Genomic DNA, 18,014 nt, shown 5'->3' with positions numbered 1-18,014 from the left:
ATTCCATAGGCCTTTTCTTCCGTTCACGTCTGAACCATTTCTGAATCGTATACTCCTATCTGAGGATGCCAAATTGGTGGGCAGGTCCTGGGGCTCGGGCTGCCAGCGTGCCCAGCCTCTCTTGATTTCTCAGCAACCAGCCTCACCATGAGAATCGAGAAGCAAAGAATCCCTCCCATCACCCACTAATGCAACTAGCAATGCCACTGAGTGGACCCAGTCTGACCTGTCAGGGCTGGGTGTGCAGCCTCCCTAGGCCTCATCCTCCCATTACAGAATATAAAAGGCACAGGACATCCGGGTTAATAAACAGCTTTATTTGCCCTTGACAGCATCAATTTTCTTACATTCTCAATTAATTTGCCATTAAAGTGCTGGAAATTTCCTTAATCACGATAACATTTGTTAAAAGAAATCAGAATTAATATCAGGAACGTGGCGATCACAAAGAAAACATTTCTCTTACAACACACAGAATGGAAGGCCCTCGTGCCGTTGGTGGGTTGGCTAATTTGCAAACAGATTCTAAATTCCCTCTCATCATGAGCACCAAACGGGCTGGGACCGCCACCCCTGCGGAAGAAAAAGCAACGCTAAAGAGTTCTAGAAACACCCACATGCCCTGCCTGGCAGCTCCTCTCAGCCATCTTTGGGTGTTTCCTGTTTGAGTAGATCCGACGGCAGGAGAAGTGAAGGTCTGGCCCCCCTCTACTGCCTTCTCCACCCCCCACCCTGACTAACATAAGCCCCAAAAGTCATTACAATGAAGAAGTGGGTTTCCATGACCCCAACGCTAACAATGTTCAGTAAAAATGAGGATAATAAACACAAAAGCTTGCTTAGTAAACAGGAGCTCTCAGCGTTCGATGCAAAAACAAAAACCTGAAATCTTAAGGCAAATACTGTTGACTTTGCACACGGGCTGGGCGAAGAACTGAGAACTCTTTACCTATCTGTAAAGCTCCAGGAGGAGCCTAAAGGCGCTTGTCTTTTCAGCACTCGCCCCTGCCAGAGGCCAGGTGTTTGCGTTACTGCTGAGGCTGTCAGCGTGTTTCTCTTTGGAGTTTATATACAAACTCACCCAAGGCTGATGTATTTTTATACATATATGTACACACACACAGAGGCCTGCTACTCTTTCTTTGTGGAAACTGTCAGCTCCACCTCGGGAAGCTGCATGCCAACTTTAGTCCCACTGTCACTGCTAGAAGATGTCAGTCGGGACTTCTTAGAGGCCAAGGACACTCCACTCCCCTGTAACTTGCCTGCCTCATCATCACTCCCAGTCACCTCATAATGACCTTTGCTCTTTGACCCCAATCCACCAAAGGTACCAAATTTCAGCTTCCCATGTTTCCCTTTGACTTTCCCGCCTTCCAGCAACACTTCCCCACCTTCGAACTCCAAAGTTCCCGGAGGGGTAGAAGATGCAGAATGCTCCCTTTCTTCACTGAAGGAATTTGAGCGGTGCTGTGGCTTCTTGCTTTTGAATAAGGAGAATTTGCCTTTGGGCGAAGACGTTTCGACTTCTGCCTCTCCTTCCAGAGAGCCTAGGCTGGTCTTGGAGCTCTTCAGGTCACCTTTGGACCCTGAAATGGATGCTTCCGGTGAGCCGGTGACACCAGGTTTCCCTTTAGGTTTGGAAAAGTTGAACTTGGGCATTTTGATTTTGGACTTTTTAAGTTTTACATCAGACTCTTCCCACTCGCCCTCTCCGGCACCAGACTGGACACTGGCCTCCGCTTTAGGGAAGTTAATATCCACCCCTACTTCTCTGCCAACCAGCTCACGGCCAGAGAAGGTGAACTTGGGGATCTTCATCTTGGGGAATGTTACTCTTCCAGATCCGCTTTCCAAGTGACCTTGAGGCCCAGACACGCTCAGCCCAGGACCCTGAAGTCCAATCTGGTCTCCTTTGACACCTCCTTCTATCTTTGGTCCTGAGAAATGAAGTCCTCCGGCAAGCTTAGGTGCATCCACGTTGAGAGCAGAGGAGACCTGGGGTCCTTTCCACTCCCCCCCGGAACCTTTGACGCTCACATGCCCCTCACCCAGGCTGATATCTGGGGCACTGACACCCCCTGAAACATCCATGCCTCCTTTGATTTTCGGGCCTTTCAAGCTGACACCAAAATCTGACTCAGGAGATGCCACGTTAAAGGAAGGCCCTTTCATGCCAATGTCAGGAAAGGCCCCGTGGAAACCTATTCCTGAACCTTTCAGATCACCTTTGATTTCAGGACCAGAAATATGCCCAGTTGGGAGTTTCACATTCACACCTGGCGGCTCCACCTCACATCTGGATGACTTAATGCCAGGCGTCTGGAGGTTTCCTTCTAGGCCTTGAACACTGATGCCCGGAAGACCTCCTCCAACCGTGGGGCCTTTCATGTCACCACTGGCCCCGAGGCTGCCTTTTGCTTTTGGTCCTTCCAAGTTCAAGTCCACATCTGGTGCTGAGATTTGAGGGCCAGAGATCTGAGGCCCTTTCAGGTTCAGGCCTCTGAGGTTCAAATCTATCCCGGGCCCCTTTAGTTCTCCAGCGGCTTGTGGCCCCTTGACGCCGATGTCCAAGTCGGACCCTGGAGCGGAGATGCCAAACTGGGGCAGCTTCATCTTAGGAAGTTTGATACCACCTTCAGGTGCCTCCAAGCTTAGGTCAGGAGCACCTACTGATACTTCAGGACACTTGATGTCACCAGAGACAGCCAGGTCTCCCTGCAGGCTTGGTCCCTTCAGGGTCACATCTGGCGCACCGACATCAAGCATTGCTGTGGCATCAATTCCAGGCACTTTCACACCATCACCTTCCACCTCCACCTTTCCACCGACACCTCTGAGGTCAAGCCCAGGAGCGTGCACCTTCATGCTGGGAACAGATACATCCAGGCCTCCCTTCAAACTTGGTCCTTTCAAGTTCAGGTCAAGGTCAGGTCCAGAGACTTTTGGCGCAGAGAGGTTCACTGAAGGCAAGTCTATTTTTGGCCCTTTCAGAGACACATCGGGCCCTTCAAGCTTAACATCTGGTGCGCTCAAGCCTCCTTCTAGAGAGGGCAGCTGGACCTCAGCTCCCTCACCCTCCATCTTCACACCAGGGACGCCGATCTTGGGCATCGAAAACTTGGGGAACTTAATTTTCGATTCTGGACCTTGCAGATCTACATCTGGTCCTTCCAGTCCCACACTGGGGACATCACCCTTTATCTTTGGTCCTTTCAAGTTAACATTCACATCAGGGATGGAGACTTGAGGGGCAGAAATGCTGAATGACGGTGCTTTGACTTTAGCATCTGGGCCTTCAATGTTGATGTCAGATGCATCCAAGTTTGCCTGCACCCTGGGGCCTTTCAAGTCGCCCTCTATTTTTGGCCCTGAGACATCCACACCTGGCACCTTGAACTTGGGAGCCTTCAGCTTGATGTCAGGACCTTCCACATTAATCTCTGGTGAGGAAATATCCAGGTCAGGTGCCTGGATTTCACCCCCCATTTTGGGGCCAGGGAGGGAAGCTTCAGCTTTAAATTTAGGTGACTTAATGTCAAATTCTACATCTGGAAAGTACATTTTTCCAAACATAGGTTTCTTGGTCTTGGGAGATTTCACGTCGACTTTAAGTGAGGCATCCGGCCCTGCAACGTTGACATCTACATCAGGAGACTTGAGGCTGGCATCAATCTCACCCCCAGGAGCATTCAAATCAAATCCTTGTTTTTTGGCCTTAATTTTAGGACCACTCATGTGAATTTTAGGCATTTTAAACTTACTTTTCTTGCCCTTGCCACCAACACTAATTTCAGGAGCCTCAACATTCAGCTCTGCCTCAGGAACTGTCACATCAAGGGAAGGTGATTTGAAGTCAGCTTTGGGGCTTTTTGCCCCAAACCCAAACTTGGGTTTCTTAAATTTGGGAATTTTCACATCTGGCCCCTCAGTGTTAATATCTGGGCTCTCCACGTGTACATCTAAGCTTGGAGCTTCGAAATCAACTTTGGGTCCCTTGAGGTCCAGTTCACCGCCTTCTAATTTGGGACCAGAAACTCCAATTTTGGGTGCCTTGAGATGCAAATCAGTATCAGGTGCAGTTACTTTAGGGGCAGATATATCTAGTGAGGGCATCTTCAAATGTGGGCCACTGAGTTTGGCATCAGGGCCTTCAAGATCCAGACCTGGACCTTTAAGGTCTACTTTTGGGCCTTTGAAAGTCCCTTCAATCTTAGGGACAGACACATCGAAATCTCCTTTGCCTGTGGATCCTTTCAAATCCAGGTCGACATCAGGCATGGAGATTTTGGGAGCTTTGATATTTATCTCCGTCATCTTGAACTTGGGGCCTTTCAGTTTCGCATCTGGACCTTCAATATTCACATCTGGAACATCAACGTCCACCTTGGGTCCTGAGACGTCAATGTCAGCCTTAGGCAGGTTCACATCCACTTCGGGGCCCTCTCCTTTGAAGCCGGGCATGCTGAACTTGGGCATTTTCACCTTAGGCATCTTCAGATGCCAGTCTGGGCCATGAACGTCCACATCTGGAACATCAATGTCCACTTTGGGGCCCTTGACGTCAACTTCGGGGCCCTTGAGGTCACCTTCCATCTTAGGCAGAGAAACATCCACATCTCCCTTTACTTTGGGTCCTTTCAGGTTAAAGTCAATGCCAGGCATGGAGATCTTAGGGGCTTTGATGTTCACCTCTGGCATCTTGAACTTGGGGCCCTTCAGTTTCGCATCTGGACCTTCAATATCCACATCTGGAACATCAATGTCCACCTTGGGTCCTGAGACGTCAATGTCAGCCTTGGGCAGGGTCACATCCACTTCAGGGCCCTCTCCTTTGAAGCCAGGCACACCGATCCTGGGCGCCTTGAGATGCAGGTCAGGCATTTTAAACTTGGGGCCCTTCAGTTTCCCTTCTGGACCATTAATGTCAAAATCAGGAGTGTCTATGTCCAGCTTAGGGCCTTTAACATCTATTTTGGGGCCTTTCAGATCTCCTTCCAGTTTAGGGATGGAAGTGTCCAAATCTCCTTTTATCTTAGGTTCTTTCAAGTTCAAATCAATGTCACTCATGGAGATTTGTGGGGTTTTAAAATGGACATCAGGCATCTTAAGTTTGGGTCCTTTGAGTTTCCCTTCAGGACCTTCAAAGTCCACCTCTGGCCCTTTCAGATCACCTTCTACCTTAGGCAGTGAAAAGTCCACATCCCCCTTTACCTTTGGCCCTTTCAGACTTAAGTCAAAGTCAGGCATGGAGATCTTGGGGGCTTTAATGTTCATCTCTGGCATCTTAAATTTAGGCCCCTTCAGTTTTCCATCTGGACCTTCAATATTGATATCAGGAGTGTCAGTGTCCAGTTTGGGGCTCTTGATGTCCACCTCAGGGGACTTGAGATCACCCTCAACTTTGGGCAGAGAGATATCAACATCACCCTTCATTTGGGGGCCCTTCAGGTTAAAGTCAAGGTCAGGCATGGAGATTTTAGGGGCTTTTATGTTCACCTCCGGCATCTTGAATTTAGGGCCCTTCAGTTTTGCATCTGGACCTTCAATATTTACATCTGGAACATCAACGTCCACCTTGGGTCCTGAGACGTCAATGTCAGCCTTAGGCAGGTTCACATCCACTTCAGGGCCCTCTCCTTTGAAGCCGGGCATGCTGAACTTGGGCATTTTCACCTTAGGCATCTTCAGATGCCAGTCTGGGCCATGAACGTCCACATCTGGAACATCAATGTCCACTTTGGGGCCCTTGACGTCAACTTCGGGGCCCTTGAGGTCACCTTCCACCTTAGGCGGAGAAACATCCACATCTCCCTTTACTTTGGGTCCTTTCAGGTTTAAGTCAATGCCAGGCATGGAGATCTTAGGAGCTTTGATGTTCACCTCTGGCATCTTGAACTTGGGGCCCTTCAGTTTTGCATCTGGACCTTCTGTATTCACGTCTGGAACATCAATGTCAACCTTGGGTCCTGAGACATCAATGTCAGCTTTAGGCAGGTTCACATCCACTTCTGGGCCCTCTCCTTTGAAGCCGGGCATGCTGATCTTGGGCATTTTCACCTTAGGCATCCTCAGGTGCCAGTCTGGGCCATGCACATCCACATCTGGGACATCGATGTCCACTTTGGGACCTTTGACATCAACTTCAGGGCCCTTGAAGTCACCTTCAACTTTGGGCAGAGTAACACCCACATCACCCTTTACGTTGGGGCCCTCCAGATTCAGGTCAACGTTAGGCATGGAGATCTTGGGTGCCTTAAGGTGCAGGTCAGGCATTTTAAACTTGGGGCCCTTCAGTCTCCCTTCTGGACCATGAACATCAATGTCAGGAGTGTCTATGTCCACCTTGGGTCCTGAGACATCAATGTCGGCCTTGGGCAGGTTCACATCCACTTCAGGCCCCTCTCCCTTGAAGCTGGGCATGCTGATCTTGGGCATTTTTATCTTGGGCATCTTCAGGTGCCAGTCTGGGCTGTGAACGTCCACATCTGGAACATCAATGTCCACTTTGGGACCTCTGATGTCAACTTCAGGGGCCTTTAGGTCACCTTCCACCTTAGGCACAGAAACATCCACATCTCCTTTCACCTTAGGACCTTTCAGGTGCAAATCAAAGTCAGGCATGGAGATCTTGGGGGCTTTGATGTTCATCTCAGGCATCTTGAACTTGGGGCCCTTCAGTTTCACATCTGGACCTTCAATATCCATATCTGGAATATCAACATCCACCTTGGGTCCTGAGACATCAACGTCAGCCTTGGGCAGGTTCACATCCACTTCTGGGCCCTCTCCTTTGAAGCCAGGCATGCTGATCTTGGGCATTTTTATCTTGGGCATCTTCGGGTGCCAGTCTGGGCCATGCATGTCCACATCTGGGGCATCAATATCCACTTTGGGGCCTTTGAGGTCAACGTCAGGGGCGTTTAGGTCACCTTCCACCTTAGGCAGAGAAACATCCAGATCTCCTTTCACCTTAGGACCTTTCAGGTGCAAATCAAAGTCAGGCATGGAGATCTTGGGGGCTTTGATGTTCATCTCTGGCATCTTGAACTTAGGACCTTTCAACTTTCCCTCAGGTCCTTCAATGTTAACATCAGGGCCTTCAATGTCCACCTTGGGTCCTGACATGTCAATGTTGGTCTTGGGTAGGTTCACATCCACTTCTGGCCCCTCTCCTTTGAAGCCGGGCATGCTGATCTTGGGCATTTTTATCTTGGGCATCTTCAGGTGCCAGTCTGGGCCTTGAACATCCACACCTGGAGCATCAATGTCCACTTTGGGACCTTTGATGTCGATCTCAGGGCCTTTCAGATCTTCTTCAGTCTTGGGAAGGGTAACATCTATATCATCCTTCACCTTGGGCCCCTTCAGGTTTAAATCAATGTTAGGCATGGAGATCTTGGGTGCCTTCAGGTGCATCTCTGGCATCTTGAATTTGGGCCCCTTCAATTTCCCCTCTGGGCCTTCAATGTTAATATCAGGAGTTTCAATGTCCACTTTGGGGCCCTTGATGTCCACCTCAGGGGCCTTGAGGTCACCTTCCACTTTTGGCAAAGACACATCCACATCACCCTTTAGTTTGGGGCCCTTCAGGTTAAAGTCAAGGTCAGGCATGGACATTTTGGGAGCTTTGATATTCATCTCTGGCATCTTGAATTTGGGGCCCTTCAGTTTCACATCTGGACCTTCAATATTCACATCTGGGGCATCAATGCCCACTTTGGGGCCAGAAATACCAATGTCAGCTTTGGGCAGGTTCACATCCACTTCGGGGCCCTCTCCTTTGAAGCCAGGCATGCTGAACTTGGGCATTTTCACCTTGGGCATCTTCAGGTGCCAGTCAGGGCCTTGAACATCCACATCTGGGACATCAACGTCCACTTTGGGCCCTCTGATGTCCACACCTGGCACGTTCATTTCACCTTCTATCTTGGGCACAGACACACCCACATCCCCTTTGACTTTGGGGCCTTTCAAGTGTAAGTCCACATCAGGCATGGAGACCTTGGGAGCTTTGATATTCGTATCAGGCATCTTGAATTTGGGACCTTTTAAGCCTCCCTCTAGACCTTCCACATTGATTTCTGGGCCCTCAATGTCCATTCTGGGACCCTCTATGTTGATATCTCCTTTTGGCAGATCCACAGCCATATCTGGCCCTTCTGCTTTTAAGCCGGGCACACTGAACTTGGGCATTTTCATCTTGGGCATTTTCAAATTCCAGTCTGGACCATGAACATCCACATCAGGTGCATCAAGATGAACTTCTGGTGCCTTAATGTCCACTTTGGGTCCTTTAAAATCACCTTCTAAATTAGGACCTGCAACATCTAAGTCTCCTTTGACTTTAGGACCTTTCAGGTTTAACTCCACATCAGGCATAGACACTTTAGGAGACGAAATACTCAAGAAAGGCATTTTGAACTTGGATCCTTTCACTTTTCCTTGGACCTCAATATCGGGAGCATTAATGTCAACTTTTGGACCTGTTACATCAATATCTGGCTTTTTGACTTTGACATCTACCTCAGGTGTCTGAACTTTGGAGCCTGAAAAATTAAATTTGGGAAGCTTAAAACGAGATTTCTTTGACTTGCCTTCAATATTGAGCTTAGGACCAGAAATGTCCACTTCTGGGCCCTTTACATCTAACTTGGGAGCTTTAATGTCACCTTCCAATTTGGGTCCAGAAACATCAACATCTCCCTTAAGTTTTGAGCCTTTCAAATTCAGGTCAATTTCTGGCATGGAGATCTTGGGCATGTTTACATGCATATCAGGCATCTTCAGCTTTGGAGCTTTTAATTTGCCTTCTGGGCCGTGAATGTCAATATCTGGTGCATCTACATCTATCTTCGGGCCTTTGATGTCAAGAGAAGGTCCTTTCAAATCACCTTCTACATTTGGAAGTGAAATATCTACCTCTCCTTTCATTTTAGGGTCTTTAAGATTAAGGTCCAAATCTGGCATCGATATCTTAGGAGTTTTGATATTCATCTCTGGCATCTTGAACTTGGGACCCTTCAGTTTCACATCTGGACCTTCAATATTCACATCTGGGGCATCAATGTCCACCTTGGGTCCTGAGACATCTATGTCAGCCTTGGGCAGGTTCACATCCACTTCTGGGCCCTCTCCTCTGAAGCCAGGCATGCTGATCTTGGGCATTTTTATCTTGGGCATCTTCAGGTGCCAGTCTGGGCCATGAACGTCCACATCTGGAGCATCAATGTCCACTTTGGGGCCTTTCATGTCAACTTCAGGAACTTTAAGCTCACCTTCCACTTTTGTTAAAGACACATCCACATCACCCTTCACTTTGGGGCCCTTCAGATTAAAATCAATGTCAGGCATGGAGATCTTGGGGGCTTTGATGTTCATCTCTGGCATCTTGAACTTAGGACCTTTCAACTTTCCCTCTGGTCCTTCAATATTAACATCAGGGCCTTCAATGTCCACCTTGGGTCCTGACACATCAATGTCAGCTTTGGGCAGATTCACATCCACTTCTGGGCCTTCTCCTTTGAAGCCAGGCATGGTGAACTTGGGCATTTTCATCTTAGGCATCTTCAGGTGCCAGTCTGGGCCTTGAACATCCACATCAGGGACATCAATGTCCACTTTGGGGCCTTTGACGTCAACTTCGGGGCCCTTGAGGTCACCTTCCACCTTAGGCACAGAAACATCCACATCTCCTTTCACCTTAGGACCTTTCAGGTATAAATCAAAGTCAGGCATGGAGATCTTGGGGGCTTTGATGTTCATCTCAGGCATCTTGAACTTAGGACCTTTCAACTTTCCTTCTGGCCCTTCAATGTTAACATCAGGGCCTTCAATGTCCACTTTGGGTCCTGACACATCAATGTCAGCCTTGGGCAGGTTCACATCCACTTCGGGGCCCTCTCCTTTGAAGCCAGGCATGCTGAACTTGGGCATTTTCATCTTAGGCATCTTTAGGTGCCAGTCTGGGCCTTGAACATCCACATCAGGGACATCAATGTCCACTTTGGGGCCTTTGAGGTCAACTTCAGGTCCTTTAAAATCTCCCTCTACCTTGGGGCATGTGATATCCACATCTCCTTTCATCTTTGGACCTGTTAGATTAAGATCAATATCTGGCATGGGTATCTTTGGAGTCTTAAAATGCATTTCAGGCATTTTAAACTTTGGACTTTTCCACTTTTCTTCTGGTCCTTCAATGTTAACATCAGGGCCTTCAATGTCCACTTTGGGTCCTGACACATCAATGTTGGCCTTGGGCAGGTTCACATCCACTTCTGGGCCCTCTCCTTTGAAGCCAGGCATGCTGATCTTGGGCATTTTTATCTTGGGCATCTTCGGGTGCCAGTCCGGGCCGTGAACGTCCACATCTGGAACATCAATGTCCACTTTGGGGCCTTTGACGTCAACTTCGCGGCCCTTGAGGTCACCTTCCACCTTAGGCACAGAAACATCCACATCTCCTTTCACCTTAGGACCTTTCAGGTGCAAATCAAAGTCAGGCATGGAGATCTTGGGGGCTTTGATGTTCATCTCAGGCATCTTGAACTTAGGACCTTTCAACTTTCCCTCTGGTCCTTCAATATTAACATCAGGGCCTTCAATGTCCACCTTGGGTCCTGAGACGTCAATGTCAGCTTTAGGCAGGTTCACATCCACTTCCGGGCCTTCTCCTTTGAACCCAGGCATGCTGAACTTGGGCATTTTCACCTTGGGCATCTTCAGGTGCCAATCAGGGCCTTGAACATCCACATCTGGGACATCAACATCCACTCTGGGGCCTTTGATGTCCACACCTGGCACGTTCATTTCACCTTCTCTCTTGGGCACAGACACATCCACATCCCCTTTGACTTTGGGGCCCTTCAAGTGTAAGTCTACATCAGGCATGGAGATCTTGGGGGCCTTGAAGTGCATGTCAGGCATCTTAAACTTGGGACCCTTAAGCTTTCCTTCTGGCCCTTCCAGGCTCACATCTGGGGTTTCAATGTCCATCTTGGGTCCTGAGATGTCTATGTCAGCTTTGGGCAGGTTCACATCCACTTCTGGGCCCTCTCCTCTGAAGCCAGGCGTGCTGAATTTGGGCATTTTCATCTTGGGCATCTTCAGGTGCCAGTCGGGGCCTTGAACATCCACATCTGGGTGATCAACGTCCACTTTGGGGCCTTTGATGTCCACATCGGGCACTTTCATTTCACCTTCTATCTTGGGCACCGACACATCCACATCCCCTTTGACTTTGGGGCCTTTCAAGTGTAAGTCCACATCAGGCATGGAGATCTTGGGGGCCTTGAAGTGCATCTCAGGCATCTTAAACTTGGGACCCTTAAGCTTTCCTTCTGGCCCCTCCAGGCTCACATCTGGGGTTTCAGTGTCCACCTTGGGTCCTGAGACATCAATGTCAGCCTTGGGCAGGTTCACATCCACATCTGGGCCTTGGCCTTTGAAGCCAGGCATGCTGAATTTAGGCATTTTCATCTTGGGCATCTTCAGGTGCCAGTCTGGGCCCTGGACGTCCACATCTGGGACATCAACGTCCAATTCGGCGCCTTTGATGTCCACATTGGGCACTTTCATTTCACCTTCTATCTTGGGCACCGACACATCCACATCCCCTTTGACTTTGGGGCCTTTCAAGTGTAAGTCCACATCTGGCATGGAGATCTTGGGGGCCTTGAAGTGTATCTCAGGCATCTTAAACTTAGGTCCTTTCAACTTTGCATCAGGACATTCTTGATCAACATCAGGAACCTCCACATCCACACAGGGACCTTTCAAATCTCCCTCCCATTTTGGCACAGACACATCCACATCCCCTTTGATTTTGGGGCCTTTCAAGTGTAAGTCTACATCAGGCATGGAGATCTTGGGGGCCTTGAAGTGCATCTCAGGCATCTTAAGCTTAGGGCCTTTCAACTTTGCATCAGGACCTTCCAGATCAACGTCAGGCACCTCCACATCCACACTAGGACCTTTGATATCAACTTGCGGACCTTTGAGATCACCTTCTAGTTCTGGCACAGAAGCATCCATCTCTCCTTTCAGTTTGGGTCCCTTCAAATTCAAGTCCACATCTGGCATGGATATCTTGGGAGCTTTGATATTCAACTTAGGCATCTTAAATTTAGATCCTTTTAATTTTCCTTCTGGTCCCTCAATATCCAAATCAGGAGTATCAATGTCCACTTTGGGGCCAGAAACATTAATGTCAGCCTTTGGTAGATTCACATCTACATCGGGGCCCTCTCCTTTGAAGCCAGGCATGCTGAACTTGGGCATTTTCACCTTGGGCATCTTCAGGTGCCAGTCGGGGCCTTGAACGTCCACATCTGGGACCTCAACGTCCACTTTGGGGCCTTTGATGTCCACATATGGCACTTTCATTTCACCTTCTATCTTGGGCCCAGACACATCCACATCCCCCTTGACTTTGGGGCCTTTCAAGTTTAAGTCCACATCAGGCATGGAGATCTTGGGGGCTTTGAAGTGCATCTCAGGCATCTTAAACTTGGGACCCTTAAGCTTTCCTTCTGGACATTCAACATCTATATCACCAACATCCACATCCATTTTAGGGGCTTTTATGTCAATTCCAGGACCTTTCAAGTCTCCTTCCACTTTGGGAAGAGAAATATCTACATCAGTTTTCAGTTTAGGGGCTTTCAGGTTAAGTCCAACATCAGGCATAGAGATTTTGTGTGTTTGTATATGCATGCTTGGCATCTTGAACTTGGGACCCTTTAGTTTCCCCTCTGGACCTTCAATATTCACATCTGGAACATCAGTGTCCACCTTGGGTCCTGAGACGTCAATGTCAGCCTTGGGTAGGTTCACATCCACTTCTGGGCCCTCTCCTTTGAAGCCAGCCATGCTGATCTTGGGCATTTTTATCTTGGGCATCTTCAGGTGCCAGTCTGGACCATGAACTCCCAAATCTGGTGCATTAATGTCTACTTTTGTACCTTCGGTGTCAATGTCAGGAGCTTTAATCTCTCCTTCTACTTTTGGAACCGTAACATCATAATCTCCTTTCATTTTATGGCCTTTCAAATGCAGGCTAACATCAGGCATGGATATCTTCTGAGGCTTTATATTCATTTCTGGCAACTTAAATTTAGGACCTTTTAGTTTTGCATCTGGACCTTCAATATTCACATTTGGAACTTCAACATCCACCTTGGGTCCTGAGACATCAATGTCAGCTTCAGGAAGGTTCACATCCACTTCAGGCCCCTCTCCTTTGAAACCAGGCATGCTGATCTTGGGCATTTTTATCTTGGGCATCTTCAGGTGCCAGTCTGGGCCATGAACATCCATGTCGGGGACATCAATGTCCACTTTGGGACCTTTGATGTCAACCTCTGGCCCTTTCAGACCGCCTTCAACTTTGGGCAGAGAAACATCCACATCACCTTTCACCTTGGGGTTTTTGAGGTTTAAATCAATGTCTGGCATAGAGATCTTCGGAGGCTTGAAGTGCATCTCAGGCATCTTAAACTTAGGACCCTTGAGCTTCCCTTCTGCACCTTCAAGGCTCACATCTGGGGCTTCAATCTCAACTTTGGGTGCAGAGACGTCAATGTCAGCTTTAGGCAGGTTCACATCCACTTCTGGGCCCTCTCCTTTGAAGCCAGGCATGCTGAATTTGGGCATTTTCATCTTGGGCATCTTCAGGTGCCAGTCGGGGCCTTGAACATCCACATCTGGGACATCAACATCCACTCTGGGGCCTTTGATGTCCACATCTGGCACTTTCATTTCACCTTCTATCTTGGGCACAGACACATCCACACCCCCTTTGACTTTGGGGCCTTTCAAGTGTAAGTCTACATCAGGCATGGAGATCTTGGGGGCCTTGAAGTGCATCTCAGGCATCTTAAACTTGGAACCCTTAAGCTTTCCTTCTGGCCCCTCAAGGTTCACATCTGGGGCTTCAATGTCCACCTTGGGTCCTGAGATGTCAATGTCAGCCTCGTGCAGGTTCACATCCACTTCAGGGCCCTCTCCTCTGAAGCCAGGCATGCTGAACTTGGGCATCTTCATCTTGGGCATCTTCAAATGCCAGTCGGGGCCTTGAATGCACACATCTGGAACATCAACATCCACTCTGGGGCCTTTGATGTCCACATCTGGCACTTTCATTTCACCTTCTGTCTTGGGCACAGACACATCCACATCCCCTTTGACTTTGGGGCCTTTCAAGTGTAAGTCTACATCAGGCATGGAGATCTTGGGGGCCTTGAAGTGCATGTCAGGCATCTTAAACTTGGAACCCTTAAGCTTTCCTTCTGGCCCCTCCAGGCTCACATCTGGGGCTTCAATGTCCACCTTGGGTCCTGAGACATCAATGTCAGCCTTGGGTGGGTTCACGTCCACGTCAGGGCCCTCTCCTTTGAAGCCAGGCATGCTGAACTTGGGCATTTTCATCTTGGGCATCTTCAACTGCCAGTCGGGGCCTTGAACGTCCACATCTGGGACATCAACATCCACTCTGGGGCCTTTGATGTCCACATCTGGCACTTTCATTTCACCTTCTATCTTGGGCACAGACACATCCACATCCTCTTTGACTTTGGGGCCTTTCAAGTGTAAGTCCACATCAGGCATGGAGATCTTGGGGGCCTTGAAGTGCATCTCAGGCATCTTAAACTTGGGACCCTTAAGCTTCCCTTCTGGCCCCTCCAGGCTCACATCTGGGGCTTCAATGTCCACCTTGGGTCCGGAGGCATCTATGTCAGCTTTGGGCAGGTTCACGTCCACATCTGGGCCCTCTCCTCTGAAGCCAGGCATGCTGAATTTAGGCATTTTCATCTTTGGCATTTTCAGACTCCAGTCTGCATCCTGAACTTCCACATCTGGTGCTTTAACATCTACTTTGGGACCTTTGATGTCCCCATGTGGAGCTCTCATCTCACCTTCTATTTTTGGTGCAGACATATCTAGATTCCCTTTCATTTTGGGCCCTTTAAAATCCATGTCAACATCTGGCAGGGTCATCTTGGGAGCTTTGAAGTGCATCTCAGGCATCTTAAACTTAGGGCCTTTCAACTTCCCTTCTGGTCCTTCAAGGCTCAGATCTGGAGCACTAATATCTACCTTGTGTGCAGAAATGTCGACATCAGCCTTGGGCAGATTCACATCCAATTCTGGGCCCTCTCCTTTAAGGCTGGGCCTGGTGAATCTGGGCATTTTCATCTTTGGCATCTTTAGGTTCCAATCAGGACTGTGAACTCCAACATCTGGGGCACTGATGTCTACCTTTGGCCCCTTCAGGTCCCCTTCCAGCTTTGGCACTGTAACATCATATTCCCCTTTTACCTTGGGACCTTTCATATGCAAATCTACATCAGGCATGGAGATCTTGGGGGCCTTGATATTCACCTCAGGCATCTTAAACTTGGGACCCTTCAGCTTTCCTTCAGGTCCTTCAATATTCACATCTGGAAGCTCAACATCCACCTTGGGTCCAGCGATGTCAATGTCAGTCTTGGGCAGGTTCACATCCACTTCTGGGACCTCTGCTTTGAGGCCGGGCATGCTGAACTTGGGCATTTTCATTTTGGGCATCTTCAGGTGCCAGTCTGGGCCATGAATGTCCACATCTGGAGCATCAATGTCCAGTTTGGCACTTTTAAGTTCAACATCAGGAACTTTAATCTCACCTTCAACCTTCGGCACTGTGACATCATATTCTCCTTTTACACTAGGGCCTTTCAAATGTAAGTCCACATCTGGTATGGAGATCTTCGGGGCTTTGATATTCATCTCAGGCATCTTAAACTTGGGTCCTTTCAATTTCCCCTCTGGTCCCTCAATACTCACATCTGGAGCACAGACATCTACCTTGGGCCCAGAAATGTCCACATCAGGCTCAGGCAGGTTTACATTCACTTCAGGGCCCTCTGCTTTGAACCCTGGCACAGTGAACTTGGGCATTTTCATCTTGGGCATCTTCAGGTGCCAGTCTGGGCCATGAACGTCCACATTAGGGGCATCAATGTCCACTTTGGGGCCTCTCATCTCTCCTTCAAGTTTTGTTGCTGTTACATCATACTCTCCTTTTACCTTTGGGCCTTTCACATGCAAATCCACATCAGGCATGGTGATCTTTGGTGTCTTGACACTCACTTCAGGCAGCTGAACATCAGGGCCTTTAAGGTTGCCCACCAGGCCCCCTATGTTGACATCTGGGGCTTCCACACTGACCTTGGGCCCTGAAATACTGACATCACCTTTGGGGAGATTCACATCTACATCTGGCCCTTCCCCTTTAACTCCTGGAGTGCTGAACTTGGGCATTTTCATCTTGGGCATTTTCAGGTTCCAGTCCGGACCATGAATGTCCACATCTGGGGCACTGACATCCACTTTGGGGCCTCTGACATCAACTTCAGGGACACTGACTTTCCCCTCTACTTTTGGAAGCATGACATCCACACCCCCTTTCACCCTTGGTGTGGCCACATTTAAGTCTACGTCTGCCATAGAGATCTTGCAGGTTCCTTCTTTCCCAGAAGGACCACTAAACTTGGGGCCAGTCACGGTCCCCTCTAGGCTGGGTGTCTCTATGTCCACTTTGGCGCCTTTAACTGCCACTTGAGGGCCTTTAACATCACCTTGAACCCCAGGAGCAGAAACCTTAATGTCTCTTTTCAGTTTAGGGGACCTGAGGCTCAGATCCACATCCTGCATGGAGATTTTAGGTGTCTGAACAATCATTTCAGGAGTCTTGATTTTAGGATCTTTCACCTTCCCTTCCAGTCCCCCAGAAGCAACCTCAGGTAGGCCAACATCCCCAGAGACCCCAGGAAGTGTCACATCAATGTCAGCTCCCTCTCCCTTAGAACCTGATACAGAGAATTTGGGGGCCTTCACCTTGGGCATATTCAGTTTGCCCCCTGGCCCATGAATATCAATGTTAGGAGTTTGAACTTCCACCCTGGAGCCAGCGATGCTGCCCTCGATTTTGGGCACAGAGATGTCCACCCTTGAACTCCCCTGTGGCTTGGTACCTTTCAGGCCCAGGTCACCCTCAAGGGATGGCCCAGTGATCTGGGGGCCCTTCAGCTTCCCCTCAAGCCCCTTAATACTGGCAGAGGGACCACTGACTTCTAGCTGAGGGGTCTGGATGTTCCCGCCAATGGTCAAGCCTGGCTTGCCACCCTTGTGCCCCACAGAGAATTCAGGGGCAGAAACACTCAACCCTGCCTCTGGGGCCTGACCCTCAAGCCCTGTTGAGACACCAAATTTTGGCAGCTTCATGGAGGGAAATTTAATTTTCCCATCATTGCCACTCTCAAGAGCTGGGCCCTGCCACTCTGCTGCCCCACCCCCAAGAGAAGACAGAACGTCCACCCCTGGGACTTGGACCCCTCCTTTGCTACCTAAGCCCAATCCCTTTGCGCTGACACTGACACCCGGGCTTCCCACCTTTATCCCAGGCCCGGTGACCTGGACCTTCGAGTGGCCAGCACCTTGGAGCTCCGTTCCTGAAGTGGAAATGGACCCTGCTTGGATGTCCACAGTGGAGCCTGTGGTGGGGGACAGTGCCCCCGAGCCCGAGGGCAGTCTGATCACTGTCTTCCCAGGCTGGGTCTCCACATCCACGGTGGAGATTTCAGTCAGTTCGTGCCGTGGAATCTTGATCTTGAACTCAGGGCTGCTGATGTCGATGTCCTTGGCTCCTTCGCGGCTTGTCACGTCCACAGTGTAGGCTGTGACCCTCCTAGTCACCGTGATGGTGCGGCTCTGGGTCTCCCCAGGCTCCCCTTCCACTCCGTCCTCTGACTTCAGCCGAGGCTTTATCTTCGTGGTGTAGATGCGCTGGTACTCCTCGTCATCCCCGCTCTGCAGAGACACACGCCCCCCACAGGTTGCAGCAGAGAGTCTGCATGAGTGACAGCCGCCTGCCTGTTTCCCAAAGAAGCCGGGACCATAAGGGAGGCCCACGGAGCCTCCTGGGACACAGCACAGGGGACTGAAGAGAGGGGCTGACAGCCACACCACAGGAGGAA

General features: G+C 49.5%; 1 protein-coding gene across 4 annotated transcripts in view; it reads right to left on the bottom strand.

Moving 5' to 3' along the window:
• Positions 1 to 302: 302 nt before the first annotated feature.
• The window catches only part of AHNAK (AHNAK nucleoprotein), a 38,506-nt gene continuing 20,794 nt past the window's right edge, over positions 303 to 18,014 (bottom strand). For all 4 annotated transcript variants that reach the window (XM_089914660.1, XM_089914658.1, XM_089914659.1 and 1 more), the window contains exon 5: positions 303 to 17,847. In XM_089914660.1, coding sequence (XP_089770786.1) covers positions 1,132 to 17,847 — 16,716 coding nt within the window. In that variant the 3' untranslated portion in view covers positions 303 to 1,131. The remainder of the gene's footprint in view (positions 17,848 to 18,014) is intronic.

This window comes from Delphinapterus leucas, chromosome 7, assembly GCF_059928025.1.
Source record: "Delphinapterus leucas isolate spDelLeu-1000000601 "Yukka" chromosome 7, BTC_Dleu_Yukka2, whole genome shotgun sequence".
Taxonomy (NCBI): Eukaryota; Metazoa; Chordata; class Mammalia; order Artiodactyla; family Monodontidae; genus Delphinapterus; species Delphinapterus leucas.
The sequence above is the reverse complement of the archived record's forward strand: the minus strand, read 5'-3'. Positions and strand labels throughout refer to the sequence as shown.